Source organism: Lepus europaeus, chromosome 5 (assembly GCF_033115175.1).
Source record: "Lepus europaeus isolate LE1 chromosome 5, mLepTim1.pri, whole genome shotgun sequence".
Lineage (NCBI taxonomy): Eukaryota > Metazoa > Chordata > Mammalia > Lagomorpha > Leporidae > Lepus > Lepus europaeus.
Window position 1 is genome coordinate 151,957,147 of NC_084831.1, and position 26,506 is coordinate 151,983,652.

Here is a 26,506-nt window from a genome sequence, read left to right on the forward strand (position 1 = left end):
AATGAGAAAGATGGAGGGAATGCATGAAAAGTAATTGTTAGTTTAACAAGAAGAAGGGAGTCCTTTGCTTTCCTTATTTTCAAAATGGAAATATTTTCCCTACCATAATTAAATAAAACACCATACATTCAAGAAGCTAGATCCTCCCCAGGAAGAGCAAGTCCTGTCTAACAACGAACAGCTACTGACCCCGTCCCGTGGACAAGCGTGTACCTCGCAGCTCAGCAGGAGGGAAACGCTGGGTTATCTGCGTGAGCCCTGTCACCGTGACTCACAACCATTGCCCTGCTCGGCTCTGCCCTCCCGTCCCACCTGGCACACTGCTCTCCATGGGGACGGTTTTGTAAATGGCCCGTGCCGGTCTGAACTCGGGCCAGCCTGCGTTCTCTGTGCTCATGCCCCTGCCCCCAGGAGGAAGACCCACCCCTGAGGGGCGGCAGTCCTCACGGCCAGCCACAGAGGCAGGCACTGGCTGCTCTCTGCAGCAGGAACAGAAGGCAAACAGGGGACACAGGGAAGGCTCCTCGGAGGGGACAGTGGGAGTATTAAGAACAGGGTTTGGGTCAAGACTGTGGCAAAAAATACCCTACATGAAGGATCTCTGTGAGACCCCAGTGGAAAGAATGGGCCATCAAAGAAGGAGGTACCTTCCTCTGAAGGGAGGAGAGAACTTCCACTGTGTTTATGGCCATGTCCAAATACCAATGGAGTCTGTGGTCACATAAGGCTTCCACAGCCTTGACAGCTCATGACAAGAGCCTCAGGTGATCACTGACGTCATAAATAAGAGTGTCAGTTGTTAACAACAGGAGCCACTGTGCACTTGCTCCCATGTAGGACCTCTGTCTTTAATGAGTTGTACTATGAGAATTAACTGCAAAACTTGATCTCAATCTGTACTCTGTATGTTGTGTGTTTGGGGAGGGAGGGGGTAGAAAAGAACCATAATGAAGAAGGGGATGCGAGAGGGAGTAGGATGTGGGATGAGAGTCGGAATGGGAAGATGGGTATGGGGAAAACCACCACTATATTCCTAAAGTTGTACCTATGAAAAACATTCACTAAATAAAAGCTTAAAAAAAAAAAAAAAAACAACAACAGGGTTTGGGGCTGGCGTTGTGGCACGGCAGGTTAAGCTGCCACCTGCAATACTGGCATCCCATCTAGGCACATGTTTGAGCCCTGGGTGCCCCACTTTTGATCCAGCTCCCTGCTAATCCTCCTCAGGAAGATGGCCTAGTTCCTTGGGCCCCTGTATCCACATGGAAGACCTGGAAGAAGCTCCAGGCTCCAGGCTCCTGCCTGGCCCAGCCTTGGCCTTTGGGGAGTGAACCAGCATATGGAAAATTCTTATCTAACTTTGCCATTGAAATAAGTCTTTTTTTTTTTTGGATAGGCAGAGTTAGTGAGAGAGAGACAGAGAGAGAGGTCTTCCATCCTCTGGTTAACCCCCAAGATGGCCTCAACGGCCGGAGCTGTGCTGATCCGAAGCCAGGAGCCAGGAGCTTCCTCCAGGTCTCCCAGATGAGTGGAAGCCTTCTGCTTTCCCCGCCACAGCCGAGAGCTGGATCAGAAGAGGAGCAGCTGGGATTAGAACCGGCGCCCATATGGGGTGCTGGTGCCTCAGGCCAGGGCTTTTACCTGCTGTGCCAAAGCGCTGGCTTCAGGCTTTTATGTATTTTTGGCTTACAATGTAATAGACATTTCACATCAGTAAAGGTTATTCTGTGGCACAAATCCACGGCAGCGTGGGGCAGGCACCTGCCCAGTGATTCAGACACTGTGCTCGAGATTCCAGCTGCCTACTGACGTGCAGCCTGGGAGGCGGCCGGTGACGCTCAGCGGAGTCCCTGTCCCCATGTGGGAGACCTGGACAGAGTTCTTGGCTCCTGGCTTTGGCCAGGCCCAGCCGTGCTGTTGCAGGTTATTTGGGGGAGTGACCTACCAGATGGAAGCTCTCTGCATCTCAAATAAATTGAACAGAAAGATTTTTTTAATCTGTAGCACCTTATTTTTAAACGTGGCTGGTGCTGAATGTGGTTTATATGAAAAAAACATACTTTCTTCAAATGGCTGTGTTTGTAACCTTTTTTGCTAGCAAAAATGAAATACTAAAACTCCAGAGAGCCGTGATATGCAGCCATATCCTGCTACCTCAGCAAGTAAAGACCTGGCTTCAAATTTTTGTTTGGTTGGGGTTCCAATATGGCAGAGTAGGGAGAGAGCTTACTCTCTAGCCCAGGAGAAGATGGTTCAATAAAAGTGGAGGGAGTGCAGTCTCAGGGAAGAGTGAGGGAGAAACGGCAGAGGAAACTCTACCAAAATTAGAGGACACGGTGGACCTATGTGGAGGGCGTGGGTGCCCATGGCTCGGGACTCCAGCAGCCGAGAGCCTACACACCAGCCCTGGAAAGGGAAGTGAGACCACACTGCGGTAGCCGAGACACTGGTAGAAAAGCGGCAGGAAGAGCCCAGAGGGAACGAGGCTTGAAGCCCTGTGGGGGAAAGTACACCAGCCTAACTAGAGAGAAAAAAAGGATGGTATGGACATGTTTCTCTCTCTCTGATCACCTTACAAAGGCGTGCAAGCCGACAGAGCGGGTGCCATTGTGGACATACATAACGTATGTGCCAGCTCACGTCTGCACCCAGCAACCAGCCAAGTGGAGACTCCTGACCCTGGTGCAGAGAAATAGCAGGGGGCTAGGAGCTTGTGACTGTGTGAAGCTTCTGAACTGCGGCTGTCTAGAAAAAAAACACTGAGGGTGTGGGAGAACTCACGGTGCAGCCGAGACACGAGTAGTCTCAGAGGGAGACGCCAAAGCTCGGGTGGCCTGGCTACCCGGTGAGAGACACTGCAGGGGAATCTGAGCTCACACTGAGGACCGCACCGATCCTTCCTGTGGTCCTTGGGACAGAGCAGATGAATATTAAACCCACTGGGGCTAGCGCTCAGGCACTGGTCTGCATTGAGGAGGCGAGCTCAGCTGATTAAAAAAAAAAAAAAAGATTTACCACGCCAAACCTGGGTGTGTCACCTTAGACACACCCTTAACCCTGAAGAACTGAACAGAGCTCTGTGGCCACACCCACCACAAGCCTCTAGAGATTCACTGAAAGCAGACAGTCCACTTATCTACAGAGTCATAGCACAATGAAAAAGCCACCACAGCGGAAAACAAAGAAGGAGCCATCAGAGGAGGAGGTACCTTCCCCGACAGGAGGAGAGAACTTCCACTTTGATTATGGCCTTGTCTAAATATTGTTGGAGTTTGTGGACTCAAAAGGCTTCATAGCCTTGGCAGCTCATGACAAGAGCCTTGGGTGATCACTGACGTCATAAATTAGAGTGCCAATTGTTAAATCAACAACAGGAGTCGCTGTGCACTTGTTCCCCATGTAGGACCTCTGTCCTTAATGAGTTGTACTTTGAGAATTAACAGTAAAACTAGTCTTCAAACAGTACTTTATACTTTGTCTGTGTGTGTGCAAACTGTTGAAATCTTTACTTAGTATAGAGTTGATCTTCTGTATATAAAGGTAACTAAAAATGAATCTTAATGAAGAATGGGATGAGGGAGGGAATAGGAGGTAGGATGATTTGGGGGTGGGAGGGCGGGTATGGGGAGGGGGAAGAACCGCTATAATCCAAAAATTGTATTTTGAAATTTATGTTATTAAATAAAAGCTTTCTATAATAATAAAAAAAAAGAACCTAGGGGAAAAAACAAATTTTTGCTCGGTTTATATAAGTTAGCTAGCTTTTACTTTTTTTTTGGACAGGCAGAGTGGACAGTGAGAGAGAGAGACAGAGAGAAAGGTCTTCCTTTGCCATTGGTCACTGTGGTGGGTGCGCTGTGGCCGCACCGCACTGATCTGAAGGCAGGAGCCAGGTGCTTCTCCTGGTCTCCCATGCGGGTGCAGGGCCCAAGCACTTGGGCCATCCTCCACTGCACTCCCGGGCCACAGCTGAGAGCTGGCCTGGAAGAGGAGCAACCGGGACAGAATCCGGCGCTCTGACCAGGACTAGAACCCAGGGTGCTGGCACCGCAGGTGGAGGATTAGCCTAGTGAGCTGCAGCGCCAGCTGCCAGCTTTTACTTTTAAAACGAGACTGAATATAAGTGAGTCCTTTCAATAAAGCTGTAATAGTAATTATCATCATAAAATTTTAAAGCAGGAAAGATCACTGATAAAAACTGATCTCTGCAGATGGACAAACAAGGTAACTGGTTCAGGGGCCCGGCGCCATGGCACAGTAGGTTAATCCTCCACCTGCAGCACCGGCATCCCATATGGGCTCCGGTTCTAGTCCCAGTTGCTCCTCTTCCCACCCCACTCTCTGCTATGGCCTGGGAAAGCAGTAGAAGATGGCCCAAGTGCTTGGGCCCCCGCACCCACGTGGGAGACCTGAAAGAAGCTCAGGGCTCCTGGCTTCGGATCAGCGCAGCTCTGGCCGTTGCGGCCATCTGGGGAGTGAACCAGCAGATGGAAGACCTTTCTCTATGTTTCTTCCTCTCACTATCTGTGACACTACCTCTTAAATAAATAAATAAATCTTCGAAAAAAATAGGAACTTGTTCAAATTGCCAGTTTCGTTGGTGGCAAAGACCAGGCCCTTTCAGTTACTGACAATCAAAATCAGGAACAATCTTTTAAAAGCAGTGTTTTTTCTTTCTTGAAAAATGTAATTCAATAACTATGCATTGTTTAACACACGTTTAAGATACCTTCTGATAGCTTTTTCCCTAAGTTTGCAGAACATTCTGAAAGCAAGCACCAGCAGCCAATGTAAGCACTTAACCTTCTTCTACGATAACCTAGAGCCTTGCTACCAGTGTGTTCAGGCATCAGCAGTTTCAGCCTCCCCTGGAAGCTCGCTGGGCTAAACACGGGTCCCAGATCTGCTCAGCCAGAATCCCCATGGAAGATACCAGGATTTCCACACACATCACGGTTAGGGAAGCCCTGCTCTGCCTGCCTGTCCCCCTGCGGTTACCAGCGCTGACTGCCCCACGGTGGCTGGAAACCAACCTAGATGGGATCAGGCTGAGCCTCAGGAAACACGCTCACACTTTCTGGAACAGGAACACAGGCTGTCAAAGCACTGCCCAGACGACTCCACACCCACTAGCACGGCCGTCCCGGAAGGGCAAGGAATCCACACACCCGGGCAGCACCTGGGGCTGCTGGTGGGACAGCAGAATGGAGCGGCTGCTGTGGGAATGCCTGGGCAGTTCAACATGGCACACACAGGGCTGCCGTGTGTTGACCTAGTTGAATGCCCGAGATAAAATACACGGTGAGGACTAAGAAAAGGCACAGGGTGGCCTCTCGGGCACACTGCAGGAAGCCAGTCTAGAAATGACACTGAGAGGCAGGAGGGAAAAAACCCGTGGTCTCACCAAGCCAGAGGAGGAGCAGGTTTCGAGCAGGGCTGCAAGGTCAGCAAAGTCAGATACTGCGCAGAGACCGGGCAGGGTGAGGCTGAAACACGTCTACACCAGGCAGGGTGTGGCTGAAACACGTCTACACCGGGCAGGGTGAGGCTGAAACACGTCTACACCGGGCAGGGTGAGGCTGAAACACGTCTACACCGGGCAGGGTGTGGCTGAAACACGTCTATACCGGGCAGGGTGAGGCTGAAACACGTCCACACCGGGCAGGGTGAGGCTGAGACACGTCCACACCGGGCAGGGTGAGGCTGAAACACGTCTATACCGGGCAGGGTGAGGATGAAACACGTCCACACCGGGCAGGGTGAGGATGAAACACGTCCACACGGCTGAAACACGTCTACACCGGGCAGGGTGAGGCTGAAACACGTCTACGCACTCTGGCAACAAGGAGTGGACGGCGGCTTGCAGGATAGTCAGCACAGTGTTGTTTATAACCACACAAAACCCCAGAAGCACAGACGCTCATCCGTGCGCCAACTGAAACAAGCCGTGGCATACACATGCCATGTAGGAGGTGAAAGAAGTGAGGCGAGTGTGTATGTACTGACAGGGAAAGGTGCTGGGGGAGAGAGAGTGAGAAAGAGTGAGTGAGTGAGTCAGAGAGAGAATGAGAGAAAGAGAGACAAAGAGACAGAGTCAGAGAGAGAGATAATCAGAGAGAGGGAGAGTCAGAGAGAAAGAGACAGACACACAGAGAAAGAGAGAGACAGATAGACTTCCATCTGCTGATTCACTGCCCCGATGGCTGCAATGGCCAGAGCTGAGCTGCTCCTTTCATACAGTTGTTCATTTAACTTTCATTTCTTTTTTAACAGAAACCTTTTATTTAATAAATATAAATTTTCAAAGTACAAATTTTGGATTGTAGCAGTTTTCCCTGCATAACCTCCCTTCCGCCCACAAACCATCCCATCTCCTATTCTGTCTCCTGTCCCATTCTTCATTAAGATTAATTTTTAATTTTATTTATATACAGAAGATTGACTTAATATACACTAGGTAAAGATTTCAACAGTTTGCACCCACACAGACACACAAAGTATAAAGTACTGTTTGGGCCAGTGCCGTGGCTCACTGGGCTAATCCTCCGCCTGCGGCGCTGGCACTCGGGTTCTAGTCCCAGTTGGAGCGCTGGATTCTGTCCCAGTTGCCCCTCTTCCAGGCCAGCTCTCCGCTGTGGCCCGGGAAGGCAGTGGAGGATGGCCCAAGTGCTTGGGCCCTGCACCCGCATGGGAGACCAGGAGGAAGCACCTGGCTCTTGGCTTCAGATCAGTGCAGCGCACCGGCTGTGGTGGCCACTTTTTGGGGGGGGGGTGTACCAACAGAAGGAAGACCTTTCTGTCTTTCTCTCTCTGTTTAACTCTGCCTATCAAAAAAAAAAGTACTAGTTTTACCATTAATTCTCACAGTACAGCACATTAAGGACACAGGTCCTACATGGGCAGCAAGTGCACAGTGACTCCCGTCCTGTATCATATCCAAGACCTCAGTTAACTGAACTGGAAGATGGACTCAAGCACTAACATGAAATGTTTGGATCAGATGAAATTTAAATGCCTATAAAGATATACAGATATGTAACAGGGTGCATCAAAAAGTTCATGGACAAAGGAATTCAAGTTTACTGCAAAAATAATTTGAAATTCATGCATATATATAGGGTCTTCAAAAAACTCAGGGAAATGCACATTATGAAAAACTAGGCATTGGGACAAGCATTTGGCTTAGTGCTAATAAGCCGGGTAGGATGTCTATGTCCTGTTTATCTCAGTGCCTGGGTTCAATACCTGCCTCTGGCTCGACTCCAGCTTCCTGGCCATGCAGCCTCTGGTAGGCGGCCATGATGGCACAAGTGCATAGGAGATGGCACACTACACAGGAGACCTGGACTGAGCACCCAGCTCCCCGTTCCAGCCTCAGCTCAGTTCCAGACGATGCCGGCACTAGCAGAGTGAACCAGGAGATGGGATTTCTCTGTTTCTCAAATAAAACAACAAACTATGCTGGGATTTCACAATGTTTTTACATCAAAAACTTTTTTTAAAGATTTATTTGATAGGCAGAGTTAGAGAAAACAAGAGGGAAAGACAGACAGAAAGCTCTTCCATCAACTGGTTCACTCCTTAAGTGGCCGCAACGGCTGGAGCTGGGCCAACACGAGGCCAGGAGCCAGGAGCCTCTTCTGGGTCTCCCATGTGGGTGCAGGGGCCCAAGCACTTGAGCCATCTTCTGCTGCTTTCCCAGGAGCAGTTGGGACTCAAACTGGCACCCACATGGGATACTAGCACCACAGAAAGATGCTTGACCTACTATGCCACACAGCACCAGCCCCTTGCACCAAAATATTTAAAAATTTTTTTTTAATTTGAAAGGCAAAGGGAGAGAGAGAGCGAGCGCGCATGCTCACTTCCATCTGCTTGTGATTCCTTCAAAGATGTATTTATTTATCAAAAATAACATACGGTAAGATTTCTAGGTTCAGCTATAGGGCACAAGCTTGCACCATGCTAACCCTTTCCCCTCACAAACTACAGATATTGGACAACATTAACTTTTAGAACTGTCTGAAGGCATGGCAAACTACCAGGACAGGCAAGTTCGGAACATGAGGCGGGTTCAATATTCACTTCACCTTTTTCTTTCTAGATTTATTTATTTTTTGCAAGGCAGAGTTAGAGAGAGGCAGAGGCAGAGGGAGAGAGATTTTCTATCCGCTGGTTCACTCCCCAAATGGCCCAAACAGCCAGGGCTGGGGCAGGCCAAAACCAGAATTCACTGGGGTCTCCCACGTGGGTGCAAGGGCCCAAGCACTTCGGACCATCTTCCCCTGCTTCTCCAGGCACATTAGCAGGGAGCTGGATTGGAAGTTGAGTGGCTGGGACACAAACCCGTGCCCATCTGGGATGCTGGAGCTGCAGGCAGTGGCTTTGCCAGCTACACCACGGCACCAGCCCCTCACTTAAGCGTTTTTAACTGAAGGCATTTTCCAAACCAGGCCCAGACCCTAGCAGGAAGTGGTAGCGTTAGTGGCCATTGAGACAGCGTCAGGGTGTGTGACTGACAGAACAGCCAGACCTGAATATGCACAATGCTAGAGAAAAAGAAACAACACAGAGACTAAAAATCTGTTTCCAAATCTCCCTTAGGTTGCTGGTCATACCCTGAGCTCTGCATGTACACTGCGAGATTCCAAGAAAGCCGACCAGGAGGAGCAGCTGGGAGACTCAACAAGGTTACAGAGACTTGGTCTTCCTGTGAGGCCGAAAACAGGATGCAGCCCGAGCCCCACTGTGGTGGAGGGTTTCTGGCAAAACTCTAGGATTTCAGTTGTGATCCCAAAAGGGTCACCTGCAGAGTAAGGACATACATGGGGCCCAGCGCTGTGGCACAGTGGGTTAAAGCCCCAGCCTGCATGGCGCCGGTTCGTGTCCCGGCTGCTCCACTTCCGATCCAGCTCTCTGCTGTGGCCTGGGAAAGCAGTAGAAGATGGCTCAAGTCCTTGGGACCTGCATCCACGTGGGAGACCTGGAAGAAGCTCCTGGCTCCTGGCTTCAGATCAGCTCAGCTCTGGTCATTGTGGCCATCTAGGGAGTGAACCAGTGGATGGAAGACCTCTCTGTCTCTTTATGGCTCTACCTCTCTAACTCTTGCAAATAAATAAAATAATTCTTAAAAAAAAAAAAAAAAAGGACATACACGAACAGAGCAGTCCTAACAAAGGCTAAGACCAAGCCTCACTGTGTATGCCGAGGTGACTGGCTGGAATCTGCTGGCCAAATGACAGCCCTCTTGGGAGGAAGAGGACTCATCTAGACCCTCTAATTTTTGTTTGTTATCTCCAACATTTGATTAGAACAATAATCTTGAGGCAAGCGTCCTCCTTCCCTAACTCCTAGCCCCCAAAAAGGATGCAATAGAGAGAGAAAAAAGCAAAAAGGGCAGCCCCGAATGTGACTCAGCACTGCAGTTATCTGAAAAGGACTTGAACCTCACCGGGATCGACACGTTCCTGAAAGCAGAGGAAACAGCAAACAGACAAACATGCGAGTACTGCAGACAGAACTGGAATTCCTAAGACAGAGTGAAGTGGACCTTCTAGAACTGAAACAAATAGTATGCCTGAGATCCAGCGGACTGGGTCCTCAGGAGACGGCCCCAGGCACCGGAAGTATCGACAGAGACTCTAGAGTGAAGCATTACCAAGGGGGGGGGGGGGCGCTCCAAACAAGGTGATAGAGCCCAATAGGCATGTGGGACCTGCCAGAAGTTCTAGTATTTTTAGCTGGAATGCCATCAGGAGAGAGAATGAGGCAGAAGAAACATTAAGACAAATGCGTCAGATGCTTCCAAGACTCGACAACAGATTTCCAATTCAGTAAGTTCAGTGAGCCAAGATCAACCCAAAGGAAATCACATCTAGATATATTATAACCAGAGAGCCAACACTAAAGACAAACAGCTTAAAAGAAGCCAGGGAAAAGGAGACTACAGTGACAACTGAGAGGTGACATTTCAACAGAAGCTGAACATGACAGAGTGGCATCTTCAAAGGGCAGAAAGAAAAGAGCAGAAGCCTAAGATCCCACACACGGGGAAACCCATCCAAAAGGAAGGCTAACTAAGACACCCGCCCGAAGACTCCGAACGCTTATTGTCAGCAGACGCAAATGGACAGCACAAGGAACAGCGCGAGAGTGCTTCAGTCCTTCGGGGAGAAGCCAGTGGTCCGCAGCAGGAGTGTGTGAAGATGGGAGAGAAGAAGGATGAGCACACGGAGACTAAGTACATGATTAAACACGAAGGGGGCTGCTGCCTGCAGTGCCGGCAACACATAGGGGCGCCGGTTCAAGTCTCAGCTCCTCCACTTCCCATTCAGCTCTCTGCTATGGCCTGGGAAAGCAGTGGAAGATGGCTCATGTCCTTGGGCCCCTGCACCCGCATGGGAACTGGGAAGGAGCTCCTGGCTCTGGATTGGCATAGCTCTAGCCATTGCGGCCATCTGGGGAGTAAACCAGCAGATGGAAGACCTCTCTCTAACTCTTTCAAATAAATAAACCTTTAAAAAATATGAAGGCGGGACTGGTGTTTGGGCCAACAGTAAAGATGCCTCCTGGGAGGCCATGTACCAGACAGGTGCGCCTGGGTTCAAGTTCCAGCTCTGCTTCTGATCCCAGCTTCTGTTGATGCACACCCTAGGAGGTGCAAGTGATGGCTCAAGTATTTGGGGCTCCCCCACCCACACGGGCGACACGGACGGCAGGGACCTGGGTACTTGGGTCAGCATCAGTAGTCTCCCAGGTGCATTAGTAGAGAGCTAGACTGTTAGTGGAGTAGCTGGGACTCAACCAGGCACTCCAACATGGAGCGTGACAGCTTAACCTGCTGCACCAAACACCACCCAATACTTGCTTATTTTTTCCTTATTTAGGAAAAATTGTTGAAAATGCCATCAATTTCTCATCACTGATTTACAAGGCCCCGAACGAACGCACTTTTTCTGTGAATCTACTTTGGTTTTCTGTCACGGCACTGTTTCAGCCTCATTCAGGAGCCACCCCGCTCCTCGGGTTTTCTTCTAATTCTCACCTGGGGGAGGTCCGGGCTGCACACGCACCGTTCGGGGCTGCTCGGGTCCTCTCTCACCTGTTTCCTGGCCCACGCACAGTCCCTGGCAGCAGCCATGGTTCGGCTGCTTTCTCTGACATTCTCAGTGGGCTACTTCTACCACCTCCTACCAGGGCAACCCCTGATGGAGACCCTGACACGTTAGACAAACTTCTGATGTTCTCTAGGCACCTGGGAATGTCAGATGCTTTCAAACACCACTGGGAAGCCGCAAGACATGCGAGGGCTTCAGGCTGCATCTCACGTGTCCCTGACACACCTGTGCGAGGTGCGGCTCTGACAAATACTCCGGAGCAGCAGCAGGTTGTCAGGATCCCCACAACCCACAGAGAATCGGAGGGAGGAAGGGCAAGGCGTGAGATCCCCACATCCTCTTCCTCCCTGCTGTGTTTTACAGAACTGTGTCTGAGAGAAAAAGAAAACCCTGCCTGCTCTGTGTGTACTCCCTGGGCAAATAATCTGTGTTCCTTAGGTGTGGTCCTTTTGACCTGGAGACAGGGAATGCTACCTCTCCACAGCCATAGACGCCCTCTGGGTTACATCAAGAATGGGCAGCTTTATCAGGCCAGGCAGAAAACACTGCAGCACTGAAACAAATAATAAATGACCTTCAACATCCACTTTGTCCTCAGGGCGGTGTTGTGGCCCAGCGGGTAAAGCCGCCACCCGAGATCTGGCACGTTTGTGTCCCGGCTGCTCCACTTCTGATCCAGCTCCCTGCTGACGGCCTGGGGAAGCAGCAGCAGACAGCCCAAGTGTTTGGGTCCCTGCCACCCACATGGGAGACTCAGATGAAGCCCCTGGCTCCAGCCTGGCCCAGCGTGGCCCCTGCAGCCATCGGGAGCCAATCAGCAGAGGCAAGATCTCTCTTTTTCAAAATAAACCTGTGAATTTGTTTTCTGTTAAAGGTGTTTTAAACAGCAAACAACCTCTGAAACCCAACGCTGGGGGAAGCTTCTGTGTCCCCCCCAGCCTCCTCTCTCGCCTATGATACAACACTTTGACGACCACCCACCAGCCTTTTGGGGAACTCCTGGGGAAGAATCCGCACTTCCATGCCCACACACTCACCTGAGTGAGGGGCTCAACAGGCTGGCAACTATTGGGCCAGGCTTCTTTGCCGGACAGAAGTCACGTGCTATGGGTACCGGTCCAGGAAGCAGGCGCTTAGTCCAGCAGTCATGATGCCACCTAAGATGCCCACATCCTGATTCCAACTGTCGCTACCGCACACCCTGGGAGGTCGCAGGTACAGGTAGTAGCTGGGTTCCTGACACCCATGCGGGAGACCTGGACCGAGTTCCCAGCCTTAGCCCTAGCCCAGTCTCATCCATAACTGGCACTTGGGGGTGAACCAGTGGACGGGAGCTGTGTCTCTTTCCTACCAAATAAATACATAATAAATAACTTTTTTTTTGAAGTCACCACTCTGGTGTGGCCTTGTCTCTTGCTGCACAGCTCATAAGTCAGCAGAGACAGGCCTGCTCTCTCCCCCACACCTAAACAGAATGAAGAGGCCCGGGGCCCCCAGCTGCTCTGCCTGCAACTGGCTGAATTTAATTCTGGTAGCAAAGAACAGCCTGGGTCCAAATTATTTTTCCAAAGGCAAGCTTGCTAAGAATGAAAGCTACTATTATAATACCCCTTAGTCCTCATTTCATTAAAACATGGAGGAGAGGGGGAGCAGACACAGATACACATCTCTTACACTGCACCCACACGGCACTCAGAGCCCAGAGGTCACTCAGAACAAAGGGTACACAGCAAAAGTACCTCTGCTGCTGTATACGCATCTTACAAGCACCAAAGGCCTTTGATACTCCAAATCACAAATGATCCAGCACGGCACGTAAGAGCACACACTCGAGCCGCACTGGTTGAATCCGAGCTCTGCACTTCATACCGTGTGACCCTGGGTGAGTCACTTCTCTGGGGCTCGGTTCTGGCATCGGTGAGAGGGGATAACAGTAGGACTTCCCAGCGTAGTTTGCTGCGAGGACTCAATGAGTGAATGTAGGTGAAGGCCCTAGAACCTTAACAAATGCCGCAGTCTTCAGAAGCGCAGAGGTGTCTCCGAATTGCTAAGAAAAGGGGCCAGGTAGACGCCTGGTATGGACGGGCAAGCTCTGGAGTAGCTGCCATTCTGGTTTTCCTGGCTGAACGGCTGGTGTGGACTTACTATTTACCATAATCTCTCAGTTATTCATGTTCTGATGAGCCACAAGTACTCTCACTGATGCCAAGCGGAAACAAAAACCCAGGAGGTCTGTCTGCCGTGTCTTAATTCGGAGTTGGCCTGAGCCTACGGCTCCCTAGAGGCAAGGTTTCTCGTGTTCTTCCTCTGGAGCCCTAGCTCATCACTGCCTTCAGTAGGAAGAAAGGGCGCCTGTTTGTTGACAGTTCGCTTCCCCATGGATGCCATGAAACCACAGCCAGCAGTGGAGATGAGAAAGCCCAGGGTTAACTCCAAGTCCTCGCTATCATAGACGGGGTAGATCTACTACTCACTTCCCCGTCCCTTGACAAGGCAGCTGTCCAGTCCAAACATCTGTTTACTGCAGCTGAGAACTTCTGTTTGACTCCTGACTCCTGTTTCTCAGGGTTCACTTTGCACCTCTTGCTTTTTTTTTGACAGGCAGAATGGACAGTGAGAGACAGAGAGAAAGGTCTTCCTTTTTGCCGTTTGTTCACCCTCCAATGGCCGCTGCTGCCTGCGTACCGTACTGATCCAAAGGCAGGAGCCAGGTGCTTCTCCTGGTCTCCCATGGGGTGCAGGGCCCAAGCACTTGGGCCATCCTCCACTGCCTTCCCAGGCCACAGCAGAGAGCTGGCCTGGAAGAGGAGCAACCGGGACAGAATCCGGCACCCCGACCGGGACTAGAACCCGATGTGCCAGCGCCGCAAGGCGGAGGATTAGCCTGTTGAGCTACGGCGCCGGCCACATCTCTTGTTTTTTAAGGAGGTCTCTAGAAGGGAGCCCTTTTCCAGGATCCTTTTCTGTTCCAAATTTCACTCCAGCATGCAATTGTCTTTTAAGATTTACTTATTCATTTGTAAGAAAGAGAGAGAGAGAGAGAGAGAAAGAGAGAGAGAGAAAATGAATGAATGAATGAATCATCCATCCTCTGGTTCACTCCTCAAATGGCCCCAACAGCCAGGATCGAGCCAGGCTGAAGCCAGGAGCCAGGAGCTTCATCCAGGTCTCCCATGTGGGTGCAGGGGCCAGCGCTTGGGCCTTCTGCTGCTGCTTTCCCAGACCATAGCAGGGAGCTGGATCAGAAGTGGAGCAGCCAGGACTCGAACTGGCACCCATATGGAATGCTGGCATTGCTGGCCGGGGCTTTAACACACAGAGCCACAGTGCCGGTCCCCTAGCATTCAATTTTTAACTCCTCTTGCACACCTTACACTTTGTGTCTGGAGATGGAACCGCTTACAAGAAACACAAGTACCCAGGTTTTTCCGCTCACGGCACTGTATGTGCAAGAGTGTTTTCTTGGTCAGGATTCAGAGATACAACTGTGCACAGTTTAACAGTAAATGTGCTCGAGCACAGCCAGTGTCTTTGGAACTGATGCAAAAGGGTCAATGCTACAACAGAGATCTATCCCCACAAGCTCCATGCAAGACCACAGGGGCCCCACACACAAACTGCAGGGTCTCCCCTAGCTTCACCATACACACAGCCGCTCCAGGACAGCTGGGATCGTCAGCAGCCATTGGAAGCACAACGAACTCCACCTCCTCAGAGCGCAGGACGTCACTGTAAGACCACACGACACAAGGCCATCTTCTGAGACGTCAGAGATCCAGGAAGGAGGTGAACGCCTTCATCCAAAAGTCAGACGACTTACTACAGTTAAGTACTTACTTCTGCCTCCACACTGGGATGGCTGAAACCTCGGCTGCTTTATAATGGGGAAGGAAGAAGAGAAGCAGCAGGAGAACTTTCTTCAGAAGTAACGTGTGTTGGGCAATTCTGTCCGACACAGGAAAGCCTGTGCCCTGTTACCCCTGCTCTTCACGGCGCATCGCGTGTCACAGAATCACACGGAAAGGTCTGAGGACTCTCACGGCCCAATCGCACACTCACTCAAAAGTTACAGTAATCTAGACAGCACGGCACTGGCACAGGAGCAGACGACAGCACGCAGAGTTCAGAAAGAAACCGGAACTCACGGTCAGCTACTTTTTGATAAAGGTATCCAAAGCAATTTATAGGGGAGGAATCACCTTTCAACACACAGACCCGGGACACCTGAATGTCACCATGCACAATAATGGAGCTGGACCCCCATCTCGAAGAACAAAGAAGAACCTCAGGGTCGATCACGGACTGAAATACGACAGCCAAAACCATACAACGCTCAGAAGACGCAAGGGTAAATTCCTGAAATGTAAGATTAGGCAATGGTTTCTAGAAAAGCCAAAAACTCAACCAACTAAAGAAAAAATCAATCATATTTCATAAAAATCATTTGTACAACAAAGGACACCATCAAGAAAGTGAAGACAACCTACAGAATAGCAGAAAAAATTTTGAAAATAATATTCCTAGAAAAAGGCATTGTGATACAATATCTGTCTTTGTAACTGAATAAAAAGACAATCCACTTAAAAATGGGCAAAGGATCAGGACAGAGATTTTGCTAAGGGAGATAAGCAAATGGCCAATAAGCACACGAGAAGACACTCAACATCACTGCCCACTGGGGATGCACAAGTCAAAACCATTATGTGACACCTGTCACACCCACTAATGTGGCCATGAAAAAGGTAAATGTTGGTGAAGATATGGAGAAATCAGAACCTTCTGCATTGCTAGTGGGAATATAAAATGGTGCAGCTACTTTGGAAAACTGTATGGCAGTTCCTCAAAGTGTTAAAAACGGGCTGGTATTGTAGCACAGGTCAAACCTCGACCTGCAAAGCTGGCATCCCATATCAGAGTGCCAGTCCAAGTCCTGGCTGCTCTGCTTCTGCTCCCTGCTAATGCACATGGGAAAACAGTGGGTTTGGCCCAAGCACGTGGGCCCTTGCCACCCATTTGGGAGACCTTGATGGACTTCCAGGCTCCCGGCTTCAGCCTGGTCCAGGCCCAGATGTTGTAGACATTTGAGGACTGAACCAGCAGATGGAATATCCATCTGTCACTTTAAAAAAAAAAGATTTATTTATTTGAAAGAGTTACAGAGAGAGAGAAGGGGAGGCAAAGAGAGAGAGAATCTTCCATCCACTGGTTCACTCCACAACTGGCCACAATGGTGGAGCTGCGCCAATCCAAAGCCAGGAGACAGGAGCTTCTTCCAGGTCTCCCATGCGGGTGCAGGGGCCCAAGGACTTTGGCCATCTTCTACTGCTTTCCCAGGCCACAGCAGAGAGCTGGATTGGAAGAGGAGCAGCCAGGACTAGAACTGGCGCCCATATGGGATGTCGGCATTGCAGACAGCAGCTTTACCTGCTACACCACATGCCAGCCCCTCTGCTTTTAAATCAATAAAATCTTTAGAAAAAAATGTTTTAGGGGCTGGTGCTGTGGTGTAGCGAGTCAAGCCACCAACTGCAGCACCAGCATCGCATATGCCTGCTGGGCTGCTCCACTTCTAATCCAGCTCCCTGCTGATGTGCCTGGGATAGCAGCGGAAAATGGCCCAAGCACTTGAGACCTGGAAGAACATCCTGGCTTCAGTCTGGCCAAGCTCCAGCCACTGCGACCATTTAGGGAGTGATCCAGCGGAAGAAGACATCTCTGTCCCTCCCTCCCTAACTCTGCCTTTCAAACAAATCTTTTTTTTTTTAAAGTTAGTTACTATATAACCTAGAAATTCTACTCGTAGTTGTATATCTAGAAAACAAAACAAAAACAAGTCCACGTGGAAACTTGTACTTGAACGCTCTTAGCATTATTTGTAAATGCCAAAGTATGAAAAAGCCCAAATTCCTGTCACATGATGAATGGATAAGTAAAATGTGGTTTATCACACAGGGGCATATTATAACAAAAAAGAACGAAGTACTGATTCATATTAACAAGAAAGAATGATGGCCGGTGCTGCAGCTCACTAGGCTAATCCTCTGCCTGCGCTGCCAGCACTCCAGGTTCTAGTCCCAGTCGAGGCGCCGGGTTCTGTCCCGGTTGCCCCTCTTCCAGTCCAGCTCTCTGCTGTGGCCTGGGAAGGCAGTGGAGGATGGCCCAAGTGCTTGGGCCCTGCACCTGCATGGGAGACCAGGAGGAAGCTCCCGGCTCCTGGCTTTGGATCGGCGCAGGCGCCAGCCGTAGCGGCCATTTGGGGGGTGAACCAATGGAAGGAGGACCTTTCTGTCTGTCTCTAACTCTGCCTGCCCACCCCCCCCCAAAAAAAAAAAAAAAAGAATTAAGTACTGATACTGATTCATGCTACCACATGGATGGACCTTATTGAAGACATTACAGTAAGCGAAAGACGACCATCACCACAGACCATTTGCCATGAGACATTTATGGGAACTCTCCACAACAGGCAAATATGCATAGATAGAAATCAGATTACAGTTGCTTAAGGTTGTGGGAAGATGGGAAAGGGGTGTGACCGTCAATGGCTATGCTGGGTTTATTGGGGGAGGGGAGAAGGTGGATTAAAATGTTCAAGGTGACGCTGTGCATACAAACCACAGTGAATTATACACTTTAAATAGTGAATCAAAATAGTATTAGAATTACATTTAAGGAAAACTTTCTTTTTGGGAAAAAAAAAACTAGAAGAGAAACAAAATATAAAAGCATATGCTATCCTAAAATTAAATCCATGCCCTAAGTCACCTACATTTCTGGGACACTGCTCCAGGTACACACATGACTTCATCACCACTCTGTGCGGGGCATGCATCACTCAGGAGCGTCTCTGCCAAGTCTGCTCTCCAGCAGTCTTTAAACCCCAGCCCTTGATTTCCCACACAGCACACTGAAGGAAAGGGCCCAGTAGTCCTCTCTCAGGACCCACACAACTGCCTTAGGCTCAGGATGCTCAGTGTATTTGAGAAGCATGGAACAAATGGCTTACGTGCCAGAGTCACTACCGTCTACCTCAGGAACACGACAGAAGAAACTGGTCCACATTGTAAGGAGGATACTGGGAGCTTAAATTCTTTTAAAAAATTAAGGTCTACAAATTTCATGTACTTCATATAAACAGATTCAAGAACACAGTGATACTTCCTACCCTACCCTCCTTCCCGCCCACACTCCCACCCTTCCTCCTCCTTCCTCTCCTGATCCCTCTCTTAATTTTATAATGGTCTACTTTCAGTTTATGTTATACGCTGCCAGGCAGGCTCCAGGTGGGTTTCAAAGCCATTCCTGAGTAACTGACGAAAAGGGGGAAATGTGGTGGAATGAGAAGGCCATGCCAAGATGGCCGCTGGCAAGCAAGCGTCAGAGCATCAGTTACTCAGGAATGGCTTTGAAACCCACCTGGCAACGGAGCCATCCTGGCAACAGGCTGTGATTGGTTAGGGCATACACCGCCCCTTGACTGGATTGGCTGTCTTGGCTATATAAGCTGTTGTACCAACTGAAATAAACGAGTCTGCGGGCTGCTCGCCTCTGGCCTGCTTTCACCTGACTCCCGGGGTCTGTGTGGTGACTCCGCGCCTCTTGCCCCCACCACACTGCTCCTCTCAGAACGAGTCCACCTCAACAGTTATACTCCTAAGTTTAACCCAACACTAAGTAAAGAGTTCAACAAATAGCATGAAGAAAAAAAATCACTGTTCAACACCAGAGACAAGGGCCAGAAACAATCACAAAGCTCAAAAAGTCAATTTCATTCCAATACACACTGTTGGTACACTAATAGTTACTACAGATTAGGGAAACATATTTGTCTTTTTGGGACTGGCTTACTTTACTAAGCATAATGGTTTGCAGTTGCACCTGTTTAGTTGCAAGACAGGATTTCATTCTTTTTTATGGCCGATAGTATTCCATAGTGTATATATCACCTGTTCTTTATCTAATCGTCAGCTGATGGACATCTGCATTGATTCTGTATCTTAGTTATTGTGAATTGAGCTGCAGTAAACATGGGGGGAACATACAAATCTTTCATATTTCATTTCATTAAATTCCCAAGAGTGGGATGGCTGGATTGTATTGTCGGTCTATATTCAGGTTTCTGAGGAATCTCCAAACTGTCTTCCACAGTGGCTACACCAGTTTACATTCCCACCGACAGTGGATTAGGGTACCTTTTCCCCACATCCTCACCAGCATTCATTATTTGTTGATTTCTATATGAAAGCCATTCTAACTGGGGTGAGGTGACACCTCACTGTGGTTTTGATTGGTATTTTATTGATGGCTAGTGACCCTGAGCATTTTTTCAGGGGTGTGTTGGCCATTTCAATTTCCTCTTTTGAAAAATGCCCGTTTAAGTCCTTTGCCCATTTCTTAATTGGATTGTGTGTTTTGCTGTTTTCTTGAGTTCTTTATATATTGTGGATATTAATCCTTTATCAATTTCATAGTTTTACAAGTATTTTCTCCCACTCTGTCAGTTCCCCTTTCCTTTTCTGAGCATTTGTTTTGCAGCATAAACTTCTCAGCTTGATATAATCCCCTTTGTCTATTTTGGCTTCTAGGACTATACCAAAGAGCAATGGTCAAAGTGGGCATCCTTATCTGGGTCTTGATCTTAGTGGAAATGCTTCCAACTTTTCCTCATTTAAGAAGCTGGCTGTGAGTTTGTCATAAATTGCCTTGACTGATCGTACTGAGCAATGTTCCTTCCATACCCAACTTGCTAAAGGTTTTCATCAAGAAATGATACTGTATTTTATCAAATGCTTTCTCTGCATCTATTCAGGATATCATATGGTTTTTATTCAATTTGTTAATGTGATATCACATTTATTGATTTGCGAAAGCTGAACCATCCCTGCATCCCAGGGATAAATCTCACTTGGTCCAGGTGAATAATTGTTCTGATGTGCTGGATTTGATTGGCTAGTATTTTCTTGAGAATTTTTACAACTACGTTCATCAGGAATATCAGTCTATAGTTTTCTTTCTCTGTTTTATCTTTCTGGTTTAGGAATTAAAGTGACATAGGCTTCATCGAAGGAGTTTGGGAGGATTTACTTGCTTTAAATTGTTCTGAATAGCTAGAGAAGAACTGGAATTAGTTCCTCTAGAAGAGTCTCTTAGAATTTAGCAGTGAAGGGGCTGGCACTGTAATGCAGTGGGTTAACGCCCTGGCCTGAAGCACTGGCATCCCATATGGGCACCGGTTCGAGACCCAGCTGCTCCACTTCCTATCCAGCTCTCTGATATGGCCTGGGAAAGCAGCAGAAGATGGCCCAAGTCCTTGGGCCCCTGCACCCATGTGTGAGACCCAGAAGAAGCTCCTGGCTTCGGAATGGCGCAGCTCCAGCTGTTGTGGCCAATTCCATCCATCAGATGGAAGACCTCTTTCTTTCTCTCTCTGCATCTCCTCTCTCTGTGTAACTCTTTGAAGTAAAATAAATAAATCTTTAAAAAAAAAAAAAGAATTCAGCAGTGAAGCCATCCGTTCCTGGGTTTTTCTTTGCTGGGAGGGTCTTTATTACTGATTCAGTTTCCATACTGGTTATTGGTCTATTTAGGTCTTCTATGTCTTCATGGCTAAATTCTAGTCAGTTGTATGTGTCTAGAATCTATCCATTTCTTCTACATCTTCCAATCTGTTGCCATACAGCTTTTTACAGTAATTTCTGATTTTTTATTTCTGTGTTAGCCATTGTTACATTTCTTTTTGCATCTCTGATTTTACTAATTTGGGTCTTTTTTTTTGTTAGTTGGGCCAATGGTGCATCAATTTTATTTTTGCAAAAACCAGCTCATTTCACTGATTTTTTACACCTCTTTTGTTTCAATTATCTATATTTCTTCTCCAATTTTAGTTATTTCTTTCCTCTTACTCAGTTTGGGTTTGGTTTGGTGTTTTTCTAGGTTCTTGAGATGCACCGATAGCTCATTTACTTGATGGCTTTCCAATTTCTCGATGGAGCCACCTATTAACACTCTTTTTGCTGTATCCTCTAAGTTTTGGTATGTTGTGCTATCATCTTCATTCATCTCCAGAAATGTTTTGATTTTTCTTTTGATTTCTTCTATGATCCACTGTTCATTCAGGAGCATGTTGTTCAGTCTCTGTGTGTTTATGTTGTAGAGATTCTTGAATTGTTAATTTCTAGCTTCATTCCACTGTGGTCAAAAAAGATGCATGGTGTGATTACAATTTTTTTTAATTTGCTGAGACTTGCTTTACGGCCTAGCACATGGTCTATTCTAGACAAAGATCCACACACTGGTGAAAAGAATGGGTATTCTGCAACTGTGGGGTGACAAGTTATGTAGATATCAGGTCCATCTGGTCCACAGTGTTGATGATCTGTTGTTTCTTTGTTGATTTTCTCTTTAGTTTACGTGTCCATTGATGAAAGTGGGGTGTAGAAGTCCCCCATCACTACTGGAGTGCACTCCCTTTAGATTAACAGTTGTTTTAAACAGCCAGTATCCTGGCACTGGGTGCATGTATGTTTATTAATTCAACAAGAAGATGTGACTGTAAGTCCTTCATCATTACATGGTATCATTGTCTCTCAACATTTGTTGGTGTTAAAGTCTATTTTGTCTGACATTAGGATGGCTACACCTGCTCAGTTTTGCTTTCCATTAGCATGGAATATCTTTTTCTATTCTTTTACTTTCAGACTGCTTTTTCAGACTTTGTTGGTGAGGTGTTTCTTGTAGGCAGCAAATAAATAGGTTTTCTGTTTCAATCCATTCAGCCAGTCTATTTTTTAATTGGAGAATTTAGACCATTTATATTCAAGGTTACTACTGATAAATAATGACTTGGCTTGCCATTTTTTCTATAAATATTCCTATTATTTGCTTTCGATTTCCTTTGTACTTTTACTGGAAGATTATCTACCTTCATATTCTTTCATAAAGATGACTATATTTCTGTTTTGTGTGTAGCACATCCTTAAGTATCATTGGTAGGGTTGGACAGGTGGTGACAAATTCTTTCAATTTCTGTTATGGAAGGTTTTTTTAATATTTATTTATTTGAAAGGCTGAGTTAGAGAGAGACAGAGACACACAGATAACTTCTATATACTGGTTCACTCCCCAGATGGCTCCAATGGCTCAGTCTGGGCCACACCAAAACCACTGTTCACTGGGATGCAGGCATCTCAGGCAGTGGCTTAACCCACTGTGCCACACTGCCGGCCCCGACTTGCACAAACTGTTACACTAACTTTCACAAACAGAATACGTGTGATGCTACTTCTTGATTCAGTCTTGGTAGTTTGTATATCACTAAAAATTCATTCATTTCTAGGGGGTTGTCCAATTTGTTGTATACTTATTAATAATTTATTTTTTACTTCTGTGGATCAGTTACCTCCTCTTTCATCTCTGGTTTTATTTATTTGATCTTCTCTTTTTTCTTTATTAATCTATGAAGCATATTATCAATTTTGATTTTTTTTGACCAAATAAATTCTTAGTTTTGTTGATTCTTTTTAAAGATTTATTTATTTGAAAATCAGAGTTACACAGAGAGTGGAGAGGGAGGGAGGAAGGGAGGAAGACAGAGGGAAAGAGTAAGAAGGGGAGAGGAGGAGAGGGGGAGAGTTTTTTCACAGTATGCATTTTCCATGAACTTTTTGATGACTCCACATATCAGACATGTTCAGGCAGTCAATCCTCAAGCTACTGAAAACCACATATTCTAATTATAAAGATGAGAGCAAGTAAGTCCACAAAAACAAAGCAGTCATCTATAAAGCCCGCCTTTAAAATAAAGAAAATTCATTATAATTAGAATTTATCAGACTGCATACTGAACAACAGGAGCTCCATGAAATAATATTTAGTCTGGGGCCGGCATGGTGGAGTAGCAGGTAAAGCCACTGCCTGCATTCCACATGGGCACCGATTCAAGACCCGGTTGCTCCACTTCTGATCCTGCTCTCTACTATGCCCTGGGAGGGCAGTAGGAGATGACCCAAGTCCTTGGGCCTCTGCACCCATGTGGGAGACCCAGAAGAAGCTCTTGGCTCCTGGCTTTGGATTAGCACAGCTCTGGCCATTGTGGTCATTTGGGGAGTGAACCAGTGGATGGAAGATCTTTCTCTCTCTCTCTGGCTCTACCTCTCTCTGTAATTCTTTCAAATAAATAAAATAGACCAGTGCTGCGGCTCACTAGGCTAATCTTCCGCCTGTGGTGCCGGCACCCTGGGTTCTAGTCCCGGTTGGGGCACTGGATTCTGTCCCAGTTGCTCCTCTTCCAGTCCAGCTCTCTGCTGTGGCCTGGGAAGGCAGTGGAGGATGGCCCAGGTGCTTGGGCCCTGCACCTGCATGGAAGACCAAGAGGAAGCACCTGGCTCCTGGTTTCAGATTGGTGCAGCGTGCCGGCCATAGTGGCCATTTGGGGGGTGAACCAACGGAAGGAAGACCTTTCTCTCTGTCTCTCTAACTCTGCCTGTTAAAAATAAAAAATAAATAAATAAATAAAAATAAAACTTAAAAAAGGAGAAAGTAATCTGGCATTTCTCATGGACATTTTAGAATCTTTCCTTTATGTTTTACTGTGGAGAGTTTGACTACAATGTGTTGTGGTGAAGATCTTTTATGGTCATATCTACTAGGAGTCCCATGTGCTTCCTGTACTGGGAAGTCCCCTTCTCCAAATCAGGGAGGTTTTCTGTAATTATTTCACTAAATAGGCCTTCTAGTCAATTCTCTTTCCATGCCTTCAGGAGCTCATAAAACCTATATGCTGGGTCATCTGATAGTCTCCCATAAACCTCTAACGCTGTTTCAATTTTTCTAATTTCTTCTTTTTTGTTCTGAGAACTTCACAAAGATTTATCTTCTCACTCAGATATTTTTTCTTCTGCCCCACCCAGTCTGTGGTTAAGGCTCCCCACGGTATTTTTTATCTGACACATCGAGTTCATTTCTAATTTTTGTTTGATTTCTCTTCACAATCTCAAATCTCATGGGAGAAGTTTTCCTCTATGTCATGTATGGATTTCTTTAATTCATAAATTTGCTTCTCATTGCTTTTAAATAATCCTAGGATTAATCTTTTGAATTCCTTTTCAGGCATTTCATCAACCTTCTCATCTTCCCATTCTAGTATTAAAGTGTTATGTTCCTTTGGAGGGTTATGTTGTCTTCATTTTTCTTGTTTCCTAAATTTCTGCGATTATTTTAGGCATTTGTGGAAGTACTTGCTGGTTTTCTCCTCTGATGGCTTTTATCTTTGAACCATTCCTCTGTGGCTTAGTGGAGTGTCTGCTCTTTCAGTGAGTACCCAGAGTCGTGTGCTGGGTGTGACCAGGGAGCTCTGGTCAGTGCTGCAGGGTGGGGCGAGTACCCAGGGTGATGCCCTAGTTGGGCATCTAGTTGGACGCCCTAGTTGGGCATCCTCTATTGTTGGGGAGGAGAGGGTATGATCACCTCTGTTGCCGGGATCACACCCTCACCTCCTCTGTTCCAAGGTGACCGATGCCCTGGGTTAGCCCACAGTGGGTGCAGCACTCACCGTGCTGCCACATGAACCACACCAAGGATCTGTGTGGTCCTCATGTGAGCACAGATCCCACAACAGTGACCCACCCCGGACAATCAGGACTGCCAGACACCCAGCTACATCCTGTGCACTGTCACACAGTCACGGAGTTCCCCATCTCAGCACTCAGGGCTCCCACAGTCACGGGGTACAGAGGATCTACTCTCCCCTGCTAGCCTATCCCGTCTATGGAGAGCAGAAACGTTCCCAGAGCCAGCTGCCTGTGGATGCTGCACCTCGGTGGTCTGAGCCACGGAGCCTGTGCTTTGCTGAGAGGCTGGGGGCATCTCACAGTCCTAGCGGGTGCCCAGCCCCTTGTCAATTCCCCAGAGCGAGACCCAAAGTCAGTGGGGAACACAGATTTTCCCTCTGGTAAAACCCCTGGATCACACGTGCTCAAGATTGCTGAAGCAGCCACTGCTGGTGAGAGGGGCACTTGACACCGCCAGCTCTGGGCAGGTGCACAGAGCCAACAGTCACTACTGCTAACAAAGTGGCGCCCGCTCCCAGCCAGTGCCGGGCAGCGCTGTGGGGGTGGGGAGAGGCTGAGCCCAGTCAGAGCAGTCTGCCAGCTCTCCCTCTGGCTGTCTCGGCAGCGGCACGGGTGCTGCAGTCTTGCGTCGCCTTGCCCTCCAAGGCTGGCGCTTCCTCCAGCTCTCAGCCGTGGGGGTCGTGCGCCGCGTCTGCACCTCCCCACGGATCCAAGTGTCCCTCTTCCTTCTGCAACATTTCCACTGGAAATCTCTCTCCCTCACTGCCCTGGCAACGCACCTCCTCCACTTCTTTGCTACCATGTTCTCCTAGCCTAAAGCAATATGTCCTCTCCCTATTCCACCCTCCTGGAATCCTCGAGAGCTTAAGATTTATGGCCACGGGATAGAAATTTCCTCTGTCCCTACAAGAGGTTTAAGCAATCTTTTAGCTCGTTCAGGGTCCCCCCGCCACCCAGCACCAAGAGATGAATAACTAAATTAACTGATATCAATTTTAAAATCAAATACATTTTATGTGAATTTTACCAAGTGCCAGGAGAGGCAGCATTACCTGCAACCTCACTCCCTGAACACCACAGTGCTTGCCGGCGCACCTGCGTCCTGGCAGCGCCCGTAGCACTTACCTCCTGGATCCCAGCTGTGCCGGCACTCTCCTCCTGAGCGCCCGGCCCTTCTGGCTGCTGCACGTCTGCTTTCACTCCATTTACCAGGCCTGAGGGCTGCCACGAGTCATCCCACGTATCCCTGGGTGTGGGGAAACAGCAGTCCTGCAGGGAATGACCACAACAGTGACTGAGACGCAGCGCCTCCTGTCCAAACAAGGGCTCCGGCGTGCATCACACAGGGAAGCCACGGATCACTCTGCACCCACGGCGCCTTCTTCCTTGTTCTACTGACCATGCTCAGCGTCTTTAATTACTATGAACACATGCATCCCATAGGAAGAAATACAACTCCGTTCCTAATACTTTCATACTACTTTTCATGGACAGGTGATTTTTCATGATCACCTAGAATTTAAGTGGAATGAATACTAAGGAACAAGTTAACTTCCAGTATTTGTTCTTTCATATAACCAGTGGAAAATAAAATTTAAACATATTGCTAGGCCTAGTATTAGCTAACATTAGCAGAATATTAGCAAATAATCAGGTTGTAGAAATCTGGAAGTTGTATTACGGAGCTAATGAAACAGTAAAATTACAGAAATCAGTTTCTTTAGAGAGCTAAGGCCCTGCCAATGAAAACCTAAATCCTAACACAGAGAGGGCAGACACACAACAGGCTCACGGGTTAGTCTCCCCTGCTGCACCCTCCAT

General features: G+C 47.9%; 1 protein-coding gene across 1 annotated transcript in view; it reads right to left on the reverse strand.

Moving 5' to 3' along the window:
* TDRD5 (tudor domain containing 5) overlaps nucleotides 1-26,506 on the reverse strand; it is a 120,532-nt gene that overhangs the window by 18,128 nt on the left and 75,898 nt on the right. Inside the window, exon 15 of the mRNA XM_062190223.1 lies at nucleotides 25,811-25,954. Within this exon, the coding sequence (XP_062046207.1) occupies nucleotides 25,811-25,954 (144 nt within the window). The remainder of the gene's footprint in view (nucleotides 1-25,810; nucleotides 25,955-26,506) is intronic.